Here is a 17,545-nt window from a genome sequence, read left to right as displayed (position 1 = left end):
AGATAGAGCTCTAGACCATTTTCCCCCCTCCCTTTGCCACCTCAACTTGATTGCATTGAGTAAAAATATTTTCAATATTATCCTAGCAATTTATATACTTTTTAATAAGCATAAAGCATTGGAGATGCGTATAGAATACAAATTTTTGTTATGGGTTTTAATCATTTCAATCAATCGAAAGAATAAATCCAATATCTCAAATCAATTAGAGGGAAGAATCTGCTTCCTCAAGATATTTCATTCAAGGATTTTTAGTTCCTCCCCACTTTAATATAAATAGGAATAATACAAGCCAGAGAAATATGTATATTTTAGGTTTTACACCAAATCAAACTGTAAAAAATGGTTTGATTTGGTTTCGTGTAAAATGATTTGATTTAAAAATAATTCAAAAATTGTCCAAATCGAACCATTTTCATTCTCATTCTTTTATGTTCGTAATCAAACATAAAGAACCATATATTTGATGCCCTAATTACCGTATTTTTTTCTTAATTGATTTGTTGCTTTTAAAAGTGTGAATTTGATGCATTTTTTGTGTGTGTTACATTTGACTTGTCAATTTTAGAACAATTCATGATATTACCTAACACTTTAAACATCCCAAACAAAATATGAAAAGAATGTTTGCAAATTTATAATAAAATTACCCATATCATGAGAATCATACAAGATTCGTTAGCTTAGCTAGAGCTATCATGAACTTGGTCAAGAACACATGTCGGTACATTGCAAAGTTCGAAAACTTAAAAATCAATAAAAGAACCTTAGAACCGATTGGTCGTTCACTTGAGGTTGTAGATGATCGCGAACAAATTTTAATATTTTATCAAGTTCTATTTTTCTACAAAAAGAAAGGGGCGGGGAGGGGGGGGTTTAATTTTTTAAATCTTTTATATCACTCGTTGTATTCCGATTTAATTCCATTTTCTTATTGAGTATTTAAGTCTTAAACTTTTTATTTTTTTAAGGCCGACGTCAATGAGATACAACTCTCACGTGACCAAGTAAACTATATCATGTTATACTTTTTCTTCTTATTTCTTAACTTATCCATCTATCTCAACATTTTATAAATATATATAAATGAGTAATACATGGTAAGTTATGAATTGCGAAAATCAGTATCTTAATGTTGTTCGTTGAATTGGTATCAAGCTTTGCTCGAACTGGTTGACGGCGTGGCAAAAACATTGACAAATTGGATTCGGAATTACCTATTGAATAAATGAAGAGTAACAGTTAAATAAAAAAGGTCAAACATGCTTAGCTTGCCAAAACAAAGATTAACTTATTTGTATGAAAGAAACTTTTTTGATATTTAGTATGAATAATGCTATAGTTTCTCTAAGAGAAAATCGATTTTACTATTCTCAAAAGATTGTAAAAAGAATAATGCATAACGAAATAAAAGACTACCATATTCATGCATCAAATAAAAAAGAATAATGTATTATTGTAACCGCCCTACGTGGTATACATCTGGCAGTTAGTGATTTGATATATGAAGTAAGAAAAACTACTACATTAATATATCAAATCACAAATCGTCATGTAGGATGCTACATAGGGCGACTATCGCAGTAAACGATTATGAATAGCTTTACTCAATAAAAAATTGTCATGTGTATACCACGCAAGGTAACTACCAGTAATCTTTACTATGAATAACATTATTCAAAAGATATTAAATTAACATATAGTTGAAATCTAAGCAATATTCATATTAAATAAACAAAACCTGCAAAATAATAAATCTCTTGGTTATATGCACAATGTCTAAAGGGGTATCCTCAATTCAAATTTTAATAGATCATAAATTCTAATGAACTTCACGAATTTGAATAAATTTCAAGGTTGTCAATTGCTTCTTCATAATTGTATACCTTTTTGTCTTTCTTTCGGTGCTAGCTGCTTGGGGCATGGACTCAATTTCAACTTTTTAGGCAATCATGTTGAGCAGAATAGTCATAAAGTTGAGCGGCGAAAGAGATCATCATCATCTCGATAGGGCCGATCTGATTGTCAGGGTTCGAGACGAATTTCACAAATTAGGCCCTGGAGAAATCAATGTAAATGCAAAATTCATCAGTATATTATACGATATATTGCTAACTTAAAACTAGCATTTAAACAATAACCAAATATATTATAAAAAGGATTTATATTATAAAATAACAAAACCAAAGATTTAATCATAGAGTTAAGGAACTTGTGGGAAGTGTGGAAGTGCATATTAAGAAATCGGCATAATTGATTAAAGATTTATTATCAACTAAAATTAAACAAAAATATACATATAGATTAAAATATGACTTTCTATCCATTTTAAAGCAGATTTAGAATGAAAGAATTGTAAAATGTAGTAATATCTTTGCAAAGTTTTTGTACAAAAATAAGACGACGACGTGGATTTAAGAAATACAATCACATAAATATCTATCTTCACAAAGTTTTTGTACAAAAATAAGACAACGAAATGAATATTTGTAGACACCCATTTACAAAACTCATCAAATTCCACATCATTTTCAAGAAAATAAACCCTTTTTTTTATATAAAAAAAAAATCCTGGGGTGGAATGAAGCCCCTTATGATCTTGGGCCTGAGGCGAGAGCCTAATTTGCCTCGCCTCAGGACCGCCCATGCATCTCAATTAGATCACATTAATATATGACTCCCCTCTCAAATGATTCATCATGCCATAACCAAAAAATAAAAAACAGAAAAAATAAAAAGAAGACCTTATTTATAAGTTATTATTTATATTCTAAGAACCTAAACCAAACAATATAAGTATGTGGTGTACAAGGTATACAAGCATGCATATGAATATCATTGCAATAGACTGTACAATGGGAGAGAAGGTGTGCCTAAAGGCGAAGCAGCCGCAGACAAGCAAACAAAAGCAACCTTTCTTCTTTAATTACACCTTAATTCTCCACCTTTTTTGCAAAAGTAGATGATTTAGAGCGAGAAGGAAGTATCACTAGTTTACATTTTTTAAATAGAGTAGCATAAAATAAGTGAAATTTTGTATGAATCAATAAGGATCATCTTGCGAAGTTAAATAATTTTGAATGACCGTGAGCAGGGGCGGAGCCATATACAGTTGAGTGTAGGCCAATGCCTACACTCAACTTTGGGCTGCCCCAGTTAAAGAATCCTATAAGAAAGAGTGGTTGGGAGAAAAGTTTGTAGGAGAAATAGTGGTTTGGAGAAAAATTACTAAGTTGGTTGCCATTGTTTTCTTTTTATAAAAGGCCTAGCGAAGGTCTTGGTTAACTAAGCTGGTTCCAAAAAAAACTTTTATAGGCCTTTTACGAGTCACTTTGTTATAAAGAGAATTTTTTTACACTTCAAATTTAACCGTAAATTTTGCCCGTACTGAAAATTTTTTCTGACTCCGCCCCTGATCGTGAGGAAATGGCAAAAAGAGTGAAATAAAACATGAAACAGTAAACTCCCAGGTACTGAGAAAAGATATGTTTGGCATGGTGCATATTGAAGTATGAGAGCCGTCTAGAGAGAGAGAGTACAAATTTTAGAATTAAAAAAAGGGGAAAACAAAATATTACTTTTCCACCAAGTTATTGCACGACGTTATTACATGAACAAGTAGGTACAATTTGATGCCTTAACAAGCCTAGCACCTCTTGACATCGACATCAATCATAACTTTATTAAAGATATAAATAAGTAGATATACTGAAACTTCCCAGTAAATCTGACACATTTTGACACCCAAGTCATCACAATATATTTTTTTTTTTTTTTGAGATAGGAAAAAGTAAATGCATTGAGTCGCTCACATCTTGATATCCACGTCAATAACAATTGCAGGTAAAAATAAGTAGATATATTGAGACGTCCTTGTAGCTTCACATTGAGACATTTAGCCCCTGCTTGGCCCCCATTACGGGGAAAATTTAATGTATAGAATAGTATTTTTCGAAAAATGAGTGGTTGAAAAAGAAAGAAAAAATTTCGATTTACGTGTAATATTATTTTATGGAAGATTGTGTGGTTGAAAATAGGAGAGAAAAAAATAGAATATAATGTAATGAAAATCAAACAAGGGCTTAATAATGTTATTCATAATCAATGACTGTTAAGATCGGATTGACTAGTATTACTTTGTGTCATCTCTTGATAATGAAATAAGCCGCCTATCCCGACATTTGAATGATGATGATTAAAAAAGCAAAATGTCAATGGACCCGCTATCAGATTCAGTCTCTCCCCAATATTTCCTTAAATTTGTAATGACAATTTTGCACTCATTCCATTTCATCACTCGAATAAATTCTCCAGCTGTGCCTATAATTGTAGCGGAAATCTTTTTCGTTCAACTTTTCGAACAATTATTTTACTGGTTTTAGACGTCTACTCAAGATTTTTGTGGGCAGCAGGAGATGCATCGCTGGTCCGGTGAATTGTCGCCGGAGATCGCTGTTAGTGTCTTCTTTGTATATCCTGTATTAATCTATAGTGAAGTATATTCATGTTTGTGTTGTGTTGCTACTGTTCCCTACCCGTTACATAGTAAAGAGATCTTCGACTTATAGCTGCTGCCGCTGCGAAAATATGGCGAATTTTAGTTAAAAAGCATGGTAAATCTTTAAAATTTCATTCCATGTGTTTGACGGAAGGTTATTTGCTGGCAATTTCCAAGGACACGGACCTTTTTAGTTGAATCTGAGAGTATTTTCCCCCTTTTCCTCTGTATTTTTTGAAATGCTTGTTTAATTGATCTCAACGTATTAAGGTGGTATTGTTGGTAAATCTCGAGGAGAGGATGTCATCAAATGAAGTAGAACTAGTACTTACACTCATGTTGGTGTATATTCCCCATTTTCAATGACATGGGCTCAGACCATTTTGTAATCTCGCTGACATTTCATCAGGAATTCGATAAATTTATGTAATTGTACTGAAAGTTGGGGAAAAAGTTAATTTGTTTCATCTTTTGAAGTTATTTTTCATTTAACAGGTGACTTAGGTCGATTTGAGGCTAACTTAGTGGAGAGATAGTAATTGGGTGGTGCAACTGATGAGAAGAACTGATGTTATTGACAGTGGAAGGAGGAGGGTTTTTCTCTTCTTCAGCTTCTGGTTACAGTAAGGGCCTAACCCTTCTTTTTTTGGGTCAGAGGAGCGAAGGGAAACCCATGAGAGTGACGCCGTGGAATCAGTACCAGTTGGTGGACCAAGGGACAGATCCTGATCTCCAGCTGGCTTCTGCGAAGAATGGGGCTGTCCGCGGGTGTGCCTCCTTTGTGTGCTTGGGTCACACTGCCGCAGGACTTGAGAGCCCGTCCCCTCTGAAAGTGGGCTCTAGCCAACAAAAAGAAGTCTCGCCAGAGCCTCCTGTTTTTGATGAGAATAAGGATGAAATTGATTCAGCTGATCTTGTTGATGATGATAATGGGAATAGAGAGATAGATCTCAAGAGTAGCTTAAAGAAACCATCGAATGACATTCAACCTACTACCACTGGGGGGATTGGTGATGGCGATGAACATGAAGAATCATCTGGAAAGAGTAACACTGTTGATAGTCAAATGGAAAGGAGGAAAGTGCAGTGGACGGATACATCTGGAGGGGAACTTTATGAGATCCGGGAATTTGAGATGAGGTGAGAGAGCTTTGGATGCTTCTTTTATGTTAAAAATATAGCTCAAGAATAATTCTGGGTTTTTGCATTTCTGGATATGTGAATATAGCAATCTAGAATTTTCCTTTCCTGCAGTAATGAATTGCATTATCTTATATGTTATTTCATGCTTTTTAGATAACTAAGGTCACGAAATTCAGAGCCCACAGTAATGTTAAAATGAGCGTTTCTATGAAATTATCAAATTTTCAGGGCAATGGCTGTTTGGCATAGATTATGTTAATGCCAAATTATAACTTCTTTCACGGCAGCCCAAAAAATGTTGCAATGATCAATGACACTCCTTATATGCCGTATACATGTTCTACTGTGACTTGACTGGCCATCATTTATGTTGTATTTGCTTGCCATATGATTTGAAGTTTGGTTAATAGTCTATAGCTTCAAAAATATAGATAGCTTGGAATTTTCGGCGCTAAGTTGTAGTTTGACAACTTAAGACACATAAAAACCATCTTATCGAAGCAAGAACCTTTGAGAAATTCGGTTGATGTTCCTGCTTTTATTTGAAGTCTCTTTGGGGTTGGGGAAACTAGTAGAGTTCAGAATTTGAGATTAACAATGACAATTTTAAGGACTAAATAACATTGGTTGAATTTTGTCTAAAAGTGGCAGTCTAGTTAATATTCTAAGTATTCCAAATTTTACATAAGACCTTTTTGGTGAATGTAAAGCCCTTTGAGACTCTGATTCCTTTCTTATGATTATTTTGGCTTGTCAAAAGAAGAAAAATACCTGTATTAATAGACCTCCCAACATAGAAAGTCTTAGATGCAGGACAAGATCATGCATAAAGAGATATATGTTGATTTCTTAAAGCTATTGATTGAAGTTGATCTTGTATCCAAGACTGTTAGGAGACTATTAGCATTCAATTATATGTTCTATACAAAACATGTATCTTTTTAGAAGCAGTTTTATCCCTTAAAAAGATACTAAGAGTTGAATTGAGGAGTTTGTAGGCTGTGGCTGATTGTCTTGGTAAGATATGGCCTTCACTTCTTCATTTTATGCGCCCATGTAACAGGCATGAATGCTACAGAGGAGGCATCATGTGCTATTTAGTTATATAACTTGTCCTTGGGATATCATAGCGTTAATCCTTTAGTCCCTTCTGTCAATGTTATCTTGGTCCATCCCCCCCCCCCCCCCTCTCTCTCTCTCTCTCTCTCTCTCTCTCTCTCTCTCTCTCTCTCAGAGAGACACACACAAAAAAATAATAATAATAAAAATGCTGATAATAATAACAATGATGCATTACTTGTTCCCCATGATGAACCTGTCATGTTGAGTCTTTTTTCACATTTTATCCATGTTGAGTCAGGTCTTGCTGACAGATATGATGTTCTCCATTACATATTTGTGTAGCTGCTACTACGGAAAATCTATTTGTCCAGCTATGGTTTGCCATACAGGGTGCTGGGTTATGAAGAAACTAATTATAGCCCCTGTTTGGCCCCCATTTTTAGGATTGGAAATGGGTGAAATAGTATTTTTTTTTTAAAATGAGTGGTTGAAAAAGAAGGAAAAATTTTTGATTTACGTGTAATATTATTTCATAGAAGATTGTGTGGTTGAAAATAGGAGAGAGAAAAATAAAATATAATGTAATAGAATTTAATGGGGGCCAAACATGGCTATAGTAAGTATTAGGATGTTGGATATCCATATTTATGTATGAATAGGTGAAGGAACTCGATAGCATTAAGCCCCCGTTTGTTTTCCATTATTTTCTCATTAAAATAAAAAATATGATCGTTATACATTACATCAAGTCATCAAATTTGAATTTTTATCTCTTGTGTAGGGCCTGTAACAGCTATATTTTTCATTATCATTCTTCCAAAAATGAGAAACAAACGGGGCTTAAATTTAGAAATGAATTTATGATATGATTAAATGTTACTCTTAGGAAGTTAATTAGAAGAAGTTTAGAATTTTTTTGGCATGTTGAAATGAGACCTGTGAATGTTTTGATAACAATTAAGTAACGTGAATGAGTATTACTGGGAAAGAGAATGAAGATTAGGACTTAAGTCCTAAATAAGGTCTTTCTACAGTCTAGTAATCTATTAATTTATTAAGGAATTTGTCTGGCAAAAAAGAGAACAGATGAAAACTCTAGGGATAAAGCTTCGTAACTTGCTTTGAGTCTGTGTTCTTTATAATTTCTGCGTTTCCATGTATATAATCAATATCAGCATCAGCATCCAAAATTAGTATGCTAAACTTTTGGGTCCTCTTATTTGATGTCAATGTTGAGTTAGATGCTTTGCTAATGAGTAATGTGCATATACCATTTGCTGTTCCATTTGTTTTATAATCGTTTTTGTTAATAATGGACCTATATATAGTTCAAAAGTTAGATTTATCTTTATTTGATTATGCTGCCTTGGCTTACTTCTTATTGTTCTGTAATTTAGTTGTGATTTGGTTTCCACAGTCCGTGCTTGTCATTGCTAATAATATTATGTATATACTATATAGGAGTTAATGATCTAATTGATGCTTTATCAATTTTTGGCATCTGTATTTTCAGTTAAGCTCATAAATCATTACTACTTTATATGCAATGACTTGACTAATGTTTGTTCTGCATCTATCAAATTTATTTTCACGGAGATGTGCACTGTTTATGTGTAGTGAGTAGTGATTAATATTCGACATTTGTTTGTAACATCTTTTTTTTTTTTATTTTTTTTTATTTTACATGAATGCTCGTCTAGTGTGTTAATTATGCACTCTATGTGATTGCAGTGAGTTAAGATCTGCTTATCAGAGCTTTCTGTCACGATCGGAGCAACACAAATGAAATTTTTGGGGCCCCAAGAACAGAGATCATATCCTGTGGCTTTTGTTGACTGATCTTTTGCATTTATATTCTTGCTTGAAATTCAATTCTCTATTTTTCTCATCTTGATTTGAAATGTTCTCTGTCTATTCTTCTGCTGGGAGGATGTATCGAATTATCATTCTGTATGTTAGTTGCCGATGTCAACATGTATGATTTTTAACCGAAACTGATGTATAATTTGTGTGGACTGATTTGGTATAAAAGGCAGAAATTACCTGTGGGTTGCAACTAACAGCAGTTCGCTGCTTTCCTTAGCGATTTTGTAAGGGATATATACTTTTATCTATACCGGATTGCCAGTGTGTGAATCAAACATATATTGCTTATTCACTGGAAATGACTATTTTGGCAAGTCTATATGTTCATTTATTTAGCTCTGGTTTAAATGCTATGCCAGACCGTTCTTGTTTTAAATTTTACTATTACATCGTATTTTTCGAAGACCATTGTTCTCACGTGAAGGCTGAAGCTCTCTCTACTACGTAAGGGGACTTGACACTTTGGCATGACATCTATTTTTGCTTTCGCTTTATGTAGAAAAGCTTCTTGAGAAAATTGTCTCAGGTCAATATCTTTTCAAAGTTCTTTTAATCAGACAAAGTATTTTCAAAAAATTATTCGAACATATTGAAAAGTAGTTTGTTAATTTCATAAATGGTCTTTGACTTTTCAAGGGTCATGTCAAATAGTTTATAAGATCAGTTTTTTTTTTTTTTTTTTTTTTTTAACTCAACAAATTATTTTTAAAAAATTGTCAAACTAAATTTAAAATTAGTTTTTTTAAATATATAATTTTAAAAGTAATTTTTGACTATTCAAAGGTCTAATTGGATCCTGAATGATTTGAAGTTTAGATTAGGTGGTTCATGTAAAGTAAACATTGTGAAAATTCATAAGTTGGCCACTTTATGTGGCTTGTAAGCTAACCACCGTTGCACAAACTTGGCCATGTCTTATCCACAAAAACACATACGCACCACACTATCTTCTCTACCAGTTCTTCACTCTTCAGCCATACAAAACAAACCTATCAAGATTGTCAAGTACACAACAAAACCAGAAACAAAGAATTATACATAGAAAAAATGTCAGTAGCATCATCATCTTCTTTTCCATGCATCAAATTTCGCAACCCTTTATCTTCTTCCTCATCTTCACCTTGTTCATCTTCATCATCCACTTTTAGATTCTCTGCAACCAATCCTACCACCATTTTTACGATCAGGAACTCTCAGGCTGAAGGCCCTTTTAGAAGACCAGTGGCTCCTCCACCTGTAAAGCCAGTTCCACCATCTCCACCACCATCCGCACCAATTTCGTCAACTCCGGTCACTTCTCCTCCTCCTCCGCCGCCTACGCCGACTCCAAGTGCGCGGGTGGCGGATAAGGGTGTGATTACTTTGGAGTTTCAGAGACAGAAGGCTAAGGAGCTGCAAGAGTATTTCAAGAAGAAGAAGCTTGAAGAAGCTGATCAGGGCCCTTTCTTTGGGTTCATTGGCAAGAATGAAATTGCCAATGGCAGGTAATAATCTTCTCTTTCTCTGCTTATCTTTCAGTTTTCATGATCATATTTCGTGGAATTGGATTAGGACAATAGGACCCATTTTTATATGATTACATTTAATAGATTTATTTTTCGGATTACTGAAATCTTGATAGAAGTTCAGTTATTGAATAATGAACTGAAGATAATTGAGATGAAAATTATTCACCCACCATGTTGCTTGTTGGAAATCATATACCCTGGGTTCCCAGATTGACTTCTGATCCCAACTCCTTAGTCGTTTCCAGGCTGCAAACATTTAGAGTGTGTTTGATTACATTTATTTTTCATGAAAAATATCAATTTTCCACCCAAATTCCTATTTGGAGTGTTTGATTGCTTTTTTTTTTCATGGAAAACATTTTCCAACTTTTGAAAATATGCCTAATTTTCCTTGGGTAGAGGTGGTTTTTATTTTCCACAAAAGATGGAAAATATTTTCTTTCCTAGGTAATATTTTTCATGCCAATCAAACACACTCTTACTTATTAGCTAAGTGGAACCTAGGCTGGTTAGAAAATGGTCGGATAGTTGAATCATTCTGCTTTGATTCTCAATTAAGCCCTTCTTTGATTCTCATTTTGGGGGAAATAATGCATTTTGAATAGTAGATTGATGGAGAATGTGTGGTTAAAAATTAAGGAAAAGTTTTGGATTTGCTGTAATATTATTTTATTGAAAAATGTGTGGTTGAAAATGAATTTTGAAAAAATGAATTTTTAGAATAACGAGAATCAAACAAGGGCTAAATTACAAAAGCAATGTTAAATTGCTACTTGAAAAACATAGAGGTTTGATTGTAAATGGTTATATGCTATACAATGAGGAATTTAATACTTATTGATGTGTGTTTTGACCATGAATACAGGCCTATACTAAAAAAACATTTGGGATTGTGTGTATTTGTTGTTAGGTTGGTATCAATGATCATGAACAAACATAATAAAGAGATATAAAGCTGGAGAGTTCTTTTATAATGTTGGAATGGGTGGGAAGACACTTCTTTGTAGAATCATAAACCCACAAGAATGGTTGAGTCTTCCAATAAAATTTTCCTCTGTGAAAATGTCACTACTTTGATGATTGGTTGTCATCAATTAAAGCCTTTAAACGGTTTATTGCTTTCGATTTCTTGCTTGAGAGTACAGCCAATTGATTATATGACATTACATGATTTTGTGATATTAAGTACCTTAATTCTTCATTCCATCTATCCAGTGTTTTGATTTGGATAACTCTTAAGTGAAAACAATTTTCTTGAACCCTTAATTCAACTACATGCCTTTTTTTCATGAATATTTGATCCCATCTTAAGTTCTCAAAATAAGAATTATTAAAAAGAATGTATAGAAAGGTACTCTGTAAAACAATGCTTCTATTCCTAGAGAAATGGTACATGCCATTGTCTCTCATTCATTTCAGCAATGCTTTCCCATTCTCCCGATGGTGTGACATGATCATTCCTAAAACTGTTAAAACTCATTTTCTATAATCTTCTTAGTTTTATAATTCGACTTGATTGTTTGATTATTTCTGCGTAAAAGTGGAAGACATTAAACTAGAGAAATCTTATGGGAAGGAATTTGAAGACTTTTTTGGACGAGAGGAGACTAGGACAAAAGGGGAAGGGAGACAGTGGTATTCAGAATAAACATGTCAAATTGGTCATTGTTCATTAATCAACTTTGTTTAAAAATAATCACTGTCAAGTGTCAAGTTCGGAACCTAATAACGTTTTCGAATTAATGAACATGACTGTGTTGTTGAATAAAATTAGAAGACAATGCATGTATCTTACAATCACATGAGATTCATTCTACCTACCATTCATAGTATAGTTGAGGGCATACTAGCATCTGCTTGTACACTCACAAGATTAATGAGAAAATTAATCTCGAGATGATTTTACCATCGCTCTCATTGCCCTTTAGTTCCGAAAATTTAAGAGGAAAGAAAAAAAATTGAGTTGTGTGCCATACAAAAAATTGATTCTTCGTTGAAATCATGCTTAGGTTGTTAGTTGTCGCAGTCTCTTTATCTAGCCTGAACTAATTGCAGAAGAGGTGCTCTAAGTGCTTTATAATTAGCCTCAATGCACTTGCTAATGCTAGCTGCCTGTTTCTTCTTCCCTTAGATGAATCTTGGAATTATTTTTTAAGGTTGTATTCTCTTGTCCTTAACATTCTGGTTCTTTGAATTGAATTCCTATACTGCAACAATGTAAATACACAGTATGAACAAAACCTAGCATGATTAAGAGGCATAGAAACCATAAGATAACATTGGAAAAGCTCTACTAAAGTTGACATTCTTTTTAGTGAACAAAGTACATCACAACCAATTTCTTGAGTGTGTCCACACGTTTCCATCGCGTGTTGAAAACTTATAAAAATATATGAATAAAATAGATAGTGGTGATCAACTTATGAATGAAGGTTTGATTCTCTTCACCTCAGCCGGAGGTTTGAGTGATCTGCCAGATAACCAAAAACAAGATTTATCAAAAACTTCCTTTGAGGGTTTCGTGTCAATTCGTACATAGATAATGAAATTCAGTTTTCATTTTTTTTAACCAAAAAATGCTCTTTCAGAATTAACGTGGTGAAGAAACAGAATAAACCTTTTTTTATGTTTCTTCTGCTAGCAAGCAGAGAAACAACTTACTTGAGATGATAAAGAACTAAGAGAAATAGACAGAAGAATGAATCACCTAAGCTAAATGCTTTTGTGGCCTTAATGTATAGGACATTTGGGAATTCATGCTTAGAAGAATAAGCAAAAGAAAGATATTTTCCATTTGTGTGCAATAAAATCAAACATGCCTTCGAACGAATGCATTCATATTATTTTTCACTGGATTCAGCTATTAGTCTGGTTATGTTTCATCTGGCTTTGTGTGTAAATTATTGATTGAGCAGATGGGCAATGTTTGGCTTTGCTGTGGGAATGTTGACAGAGTATGCAACAGGCTCGGACTTTGTCGATCAAGTTAAAATTCTCCTCTCCAACTTTGGAATCGTAGATCTGGACTGAATTTTTCTTGACATTTGAGGCTCGAACTACTGTCAAATTTGTGGCGAATGTTTCAGTGTATTTGGATTAATTTGTTCAATAGCTTTTGCATTATTCCACTTAGCATGTGTCACAGATATTTCAGTCCTTCAAAAATACAGAGCATTTTTTTTTTCCTCGTATTTCTATGGAATCTTGTCCTTTTCGACTTTTCCGAAGGTGAAGCAATTCAGTAGAATGCGTGAAAAGAATGCGAGATGTGCTAAATTAGTACGTCTTTTTTGGTTGCAAGAAGTAGCATAGAGTTGTTCATTGGATGTTGTATAGTTAGGCTTTGAGTACGGGAAAATACCTCACACCCTTTATTGCAGGTTATTAAAACTTTAGGTTTCATCTTAAAATGTCAATATTATTAAGAAAGAGCAATCTAATGCCTTATGAGTTGGTTAATGTTTTCATCTTTATTCGATATGGCATTTTATATAGATATCGTCAAAGGATAAAGGAGGATGAACTGACGAAGCAGATTTTGATAGCTAGAATGCTCACCCTTTATTCAATAGATTATAGTAGGTATTAACAAAGCTTATATTACACATTGATAACTTTTGTTTCAGTCTCCATCTCTGCCAAAAGCATTCATCTTTTAAAATAAAACACACATTACTGGAAATATTTTCACTTAAAAGGAGCACTTCAACAAGTAAACAAGAACAACCTACAAAATGCAGACCAGCTTCCCTTTTCCTCTTTCAAAACAGAAGACAGTGATAGATTATCAGAATTTCGAACTAAGCACTTCTCACGAATCTCGCCTTGCGTCCCGGTTAACACATTCAACTGCGACATCTTTATCATAGATATCACAAACCTCTCGAAGAACAACCTTTGATTACTAGCAAAGCTCGTAACAATGCTCCAAGTCCTTCTATCAGTGTACAAATCTTGATCCGACGTGAAAAGGCCTTGTCGGTTCACGAGATCAACATAGTAACTATTATCGAACGTGTTGGGGGATCGGAAATCAAGTACGTTGGTGTTAGAAGAGTTAGCAACGGGACAAACGACTCTAAGATTGTTGGCAAAGTTCTGGTCCATTGTAGGGTCTTGTGTGGGATAAAGTCTGTCAGTGAAGGAAGTGCAATGGCCAAGGCCAATGGTGTGGCCACCAGAAAGCGCGACTACGTCGGTGCGGTCGAAATTCTTGGTTGCAAGGAAGGTAAGAAGTGGACTTGTGTTGCTTGATGGTGGAGGAAGGTTAGTCAATGTTTCTTTTCTTGTTGCAAAGTTGAGTCCATCTCTTCTTCCCAAAGGAACTCTATAGTTAGGGCCACCGGACTGCAATAGTCAAAAGAATCATAGTTAGCATGTTGGCTTAAGTGATGGTCAACCTAGACTCAAAAGGCTCGATTCAACTCGACCTCTATGCATCAAGTGTAAATTGGTTAGTTGATGGGCAATCTAGACCCAGAGGTTCAACACGACCTATATGCATTGAGTGTAAGTTGGCTAAGTAATAGTCAACCTAAACTCAACGCAGCTCCAATCTAAGTATAGGGGCTTGAGCCACCTTAATACCCTTAAGTCCAACATAAAGGAAATATTTAAATTCTTGTAAGGTACCTTCGTTCCTAAAATTATTTTTAGATTTTCTTATAATATAAAATAATGATATTCATTATTATCGGTGATTATTATTAATTTAGTTGCCGGTGGCTAACTAGGGGACCTATTGGCAAGAAATCTTAATATCCAGGGTTATTCATAATCATTATTAATGAATAACATTAGTTAAAGCTTATCGAATTCACTTTATAGACTTCAAAAAATATTGAATTTGTCAATGTAATGCTACAAAATGCTTATAATAATAGTAATTATTTTTTATTGTTTTTTTTTTTTTTACACCAACGGGTGTGGAAGGCCTAATCCGCTGTCTTGATGTTGATGTCTCTCTTTGACTGTTTCATTAATGGTTTTAATACAACGAAGCATCACATCTTCATAGCAAATTGATCCAATTTAGCACTACTTTGATCTCGATCCGATATTTCATAGAAAATCATGTGATCTAAAATTCAAAATTGTTTTTAATAAATTAGAAAAAAATATTCATGATATTAGATTTACCAGAAATAGAGCATCACGAGCTGCAATGGCAACGATATCAGCGCATACGAACGAAACGGCTGAGATCATCGATGATTCTAAAAGCCTGAGCCCTCAAGGTCAAATTCGATGGTGCCTCCTGGTCATTGGGCCCGCTCGCCGATCCGGCTAGAAGAATTGAAGCATCACACCCCTGTATGCATAATCATATATTAAGAATTTCTTCTCTTGGGTCACTGAATTTTATGCCAAATTTTACGTTTATTATTATTATTTAAATTGATCGCTTAAGCCCCTATTTGGTAGCAATTTCATCCAAAAAAATCAAATTTTTTTTTTACCATAATTTCACAATTTCAACCGTCATTTTTTACTTCTTCACTCACATGTGAGATCTACTTTTCCCTCTAACGTTCAAAAAATCAATTTTCATAATCACTATCGAACAGATCTTAAATATTATTTGTTCTACAATTAGACTCCTAATATGCTATAAAAAAATTTTATACGTGACCTATGAAAATTACGATTTGATTTGGTCTCCAAGAATCGAAATATGTTATTATCAATTACACTAGTGTAGAATATGTGGCCAGTTAAATAAAAGTGTGCTTTATTTGAGCCCAACGGGGTCCACTACAGGATCATAAATACCTTATCACAAAACTATGAGCTTGTTTGGGCCCGATTTTCACGAGAATGAAAAGTATAGTGGTTATGAGTCCTACACAAGATATAAAAATTCAAATTTGATAGCTTGATGTGATAGATAACGGTTATATTTTTCATTTTAATGAGAAAAGAATCATTGAATAATTTATTTATTCTTAGCTTTAGCGCATTATATCATATACATGATGAGTTCATTTTCAAAAATATTGATCGACAAAACTTGAATCGAAATCTTTATAAACTTTTAACAACATATTTAGTTATTATCTCTTCTAAAATCTTACTTATTTTAAGATGAAGAATATATTTATATATAGTTGTATCCTATAAGCTAAAGTGTGTTAAGAAAAGAGAGAGAGAGAGAGAGAGAGAGAGAGAGAGAGAGAGAGAGAGAGAGAGAGAGAGAGAAATCCTCTCCGCTTGACCAATCATGGAAATGGAGTCGAAGCAAGCCAGCCGCTTGACCAATATCATCCTTAAAAACCTTTTGCAGCTGTTTCCTCACAATGGATTCCAACGTAGGACATGAAGAATCATAGAAACTCCATGAGAGTCCCTGCACTAATTGCTTTGCTTCTGTCAAATGTAAAACAGTAGAAGAAAACACCAGAAAAATAACCAAAGAGATAGAAAAACCAGAAGATATTGAATCCATGATTAACTGAAATGGGGTATACGTATATCTTCTTCTGGTTCAATGGAACAGGCCTTCTTATAGCCATATTAAAGTCACTATTTTTCTGAAATATATATACTGAAAGCGTGTCTGCCACCACTTCAGTAAACCCTTTCTCTTTTTTCCTTTCTTTTTTTTTTTCCTACTTACCCAGGGTTATTGAAATAGGTTGAGAATTGAATGAAAATAACCTAAACTTATTGCACTTACACTATCCTAAGTTTTGGCTTCAACGACCCACAGCTGCCTCGTCTAAAAATTTTATCAGTTAAACAATGATCAAATATATTCCTTTAAATCTTAATGAGCAAAACAATTTTAAATTTTTATCAAAAATTTGAAAATTTTATAAATAGATGACCGCATTACTTGAACATAGATATTATGTTTGGTTGGAATACTGTGTTACCCATCATAACTATAAGATTAAATTGTTGGAGATTAATTCGTAGATTTATTTAAATCTTATCTTCATCAATAATTAATGGCTAAATACCTAGTGAATTGAATAATCTACTTTTTTATTTTTAGAATGGATACTTTAATTAAAGTAACCTTTTTAGAATTTAGAATTCTCTACATGAAATCAAGTCAGTGATGACTAATAAATGATCATGCGAGGGAATAAGAATAAAGGTTTTCAAATTTCCTTCGTCCCACAAAGATATGTATGTTTTTCTTTTCTAATATACTTATATTTAATGTATCTTCTTATCAACAAATATGAATTATCATTATTCCATGTAGGGGTATATATAGTAGAAAAATGTAAATAAAATTTATAGTTCTAACATATATTTATTAATTTTTCCCGTGAAAATAGAATAAATTTATTTTTATGGGATGGAGATAGTATATTATTAATTGATATAAAGTTTAATAGTTTCATACACATTAAAACCCTTTTTCTTCATTAATGCACATCTCCTTTCAAATTTAGAAACGAGTTGAATAATCAAATATAATAATCTTATATTCTTGAATTTTGAAGTAAAATACTAA

General features: G+C 33.4%; 2 protein-coding genes and 1 pseudogene across 4 annotated transcripts; 2 read left to right on the top strand and 1 right to left on the bottom strand.

Moving 5' to 3' along the window:
• The first annotated feature begins 4,211 nt into the window (after positions 1 to 4,211).
• LOC111372236 lies at positions 4,212 to 5,682 on the top strand. Of its 3 annotated transcripts, none has more exons than XM_022994466.1 (2): positions 4,212 to 4,454; positions 4,976 to 5,682. In XM_022994466.1, exon 2 carries the CDS (start codon positions 5,067 to 5,069, stop codon positions 5,640 to 5,642), a length of 576 nt encoding a protein of 191 aa, XP_022850234.1. In that variant the 5' UTR covers positions 4,212 to 4,454; positions 4,976 to 5,066; the 3' UTR covers positions 5,643 to 5,682. The 3 variants fall into 3 exon arrangements, with proteins under 3 accessions (XP_022850234.1, XP_022850232.1, XP_022850233.1); XM_022994464.1 differs by having other exon boundaries at positions 4,218 to 4,454; positions 4,994 to 5,670; XM_022994465.1 differs by lacking the exon at positions 4,212 to 4,454 and adding an exon at positions 4,461 to 4,613 and having other exon boundaries at positions 4,994 to 5,682.
• A 3,812-nt stretch (positions 5,683 to 9,494) lies between these two features.
• On the top strand, positions 9,495 to 13,268 carry LOC111372233 (light-harvesting complex-like protein OHP2, chloroplastic). Its single transcript, XM_022994463.1, has 2 exons — positions 9,495 to 10,053; positions 12,993 to 13,268. The coding sequence occupies exons 1-2, from the start codon at positions 9,617 to 9,619 to the stop codon at positions 13,105 to 13,107; spliced, it is 552 nt and encodes a 183-aa protein (XP_022850231.1). The 5' UTR covers positions 9,495 to 9,616; the 3' UTR covers positions 13,108 to 13,268.
• Positions 13,185 to 16,522, bottom strand: LOC111372234 (annotated as a pseudogene).
• Positions 16,523 to 17,545: the final 1,023 nt, after the last annotated feature.

This window comes from Olea europaea, chromosome 23 (genome assembly GCF_002742605.1).
Source record: "Olea europaea var. sylvestris chromosome 23, O_europaea_v1, whole genome shotgun sequence".
Taxonomy (NCBI): domain Eukaryota; kingdom Viridiplantae; phylum Streptophyta; class Magnoliopsida; order Lamiales; family Oleaceae; genus Olea; species Olea europaea.
Note: the sequence above shows the minus strand (reverse complement) of the source record. Positions and strands in the feature narration are given on the sequence as shown.

What these genes read in the sequence shown, in the direction of transcription:
- LOC111372233 (XM_022994463.1), top strand. Translation starts at nt 9,617, where the DNA reads ATGTCAGTAGCATCATCATCTTCTTTTCCATGCATCAAATTTCGCAAC. An exon ending in AATGAAATTGCCAATGGCAG is followed by an intron (nt 10,054 to 12,992) that starts GTAATAATCTTC and finishes TTGATTGAGCAG; the next exon opens with ATGGGCAATGTTTGGCTTTG.
- LOC111372236 (XM_022994466.1), top strand. Translation starts at nt 5,067, where the DNA reads ATGTTATTGACAGTGGAAGGAGGAGGGTTTTTCTCTTCTTCAGCTTCT.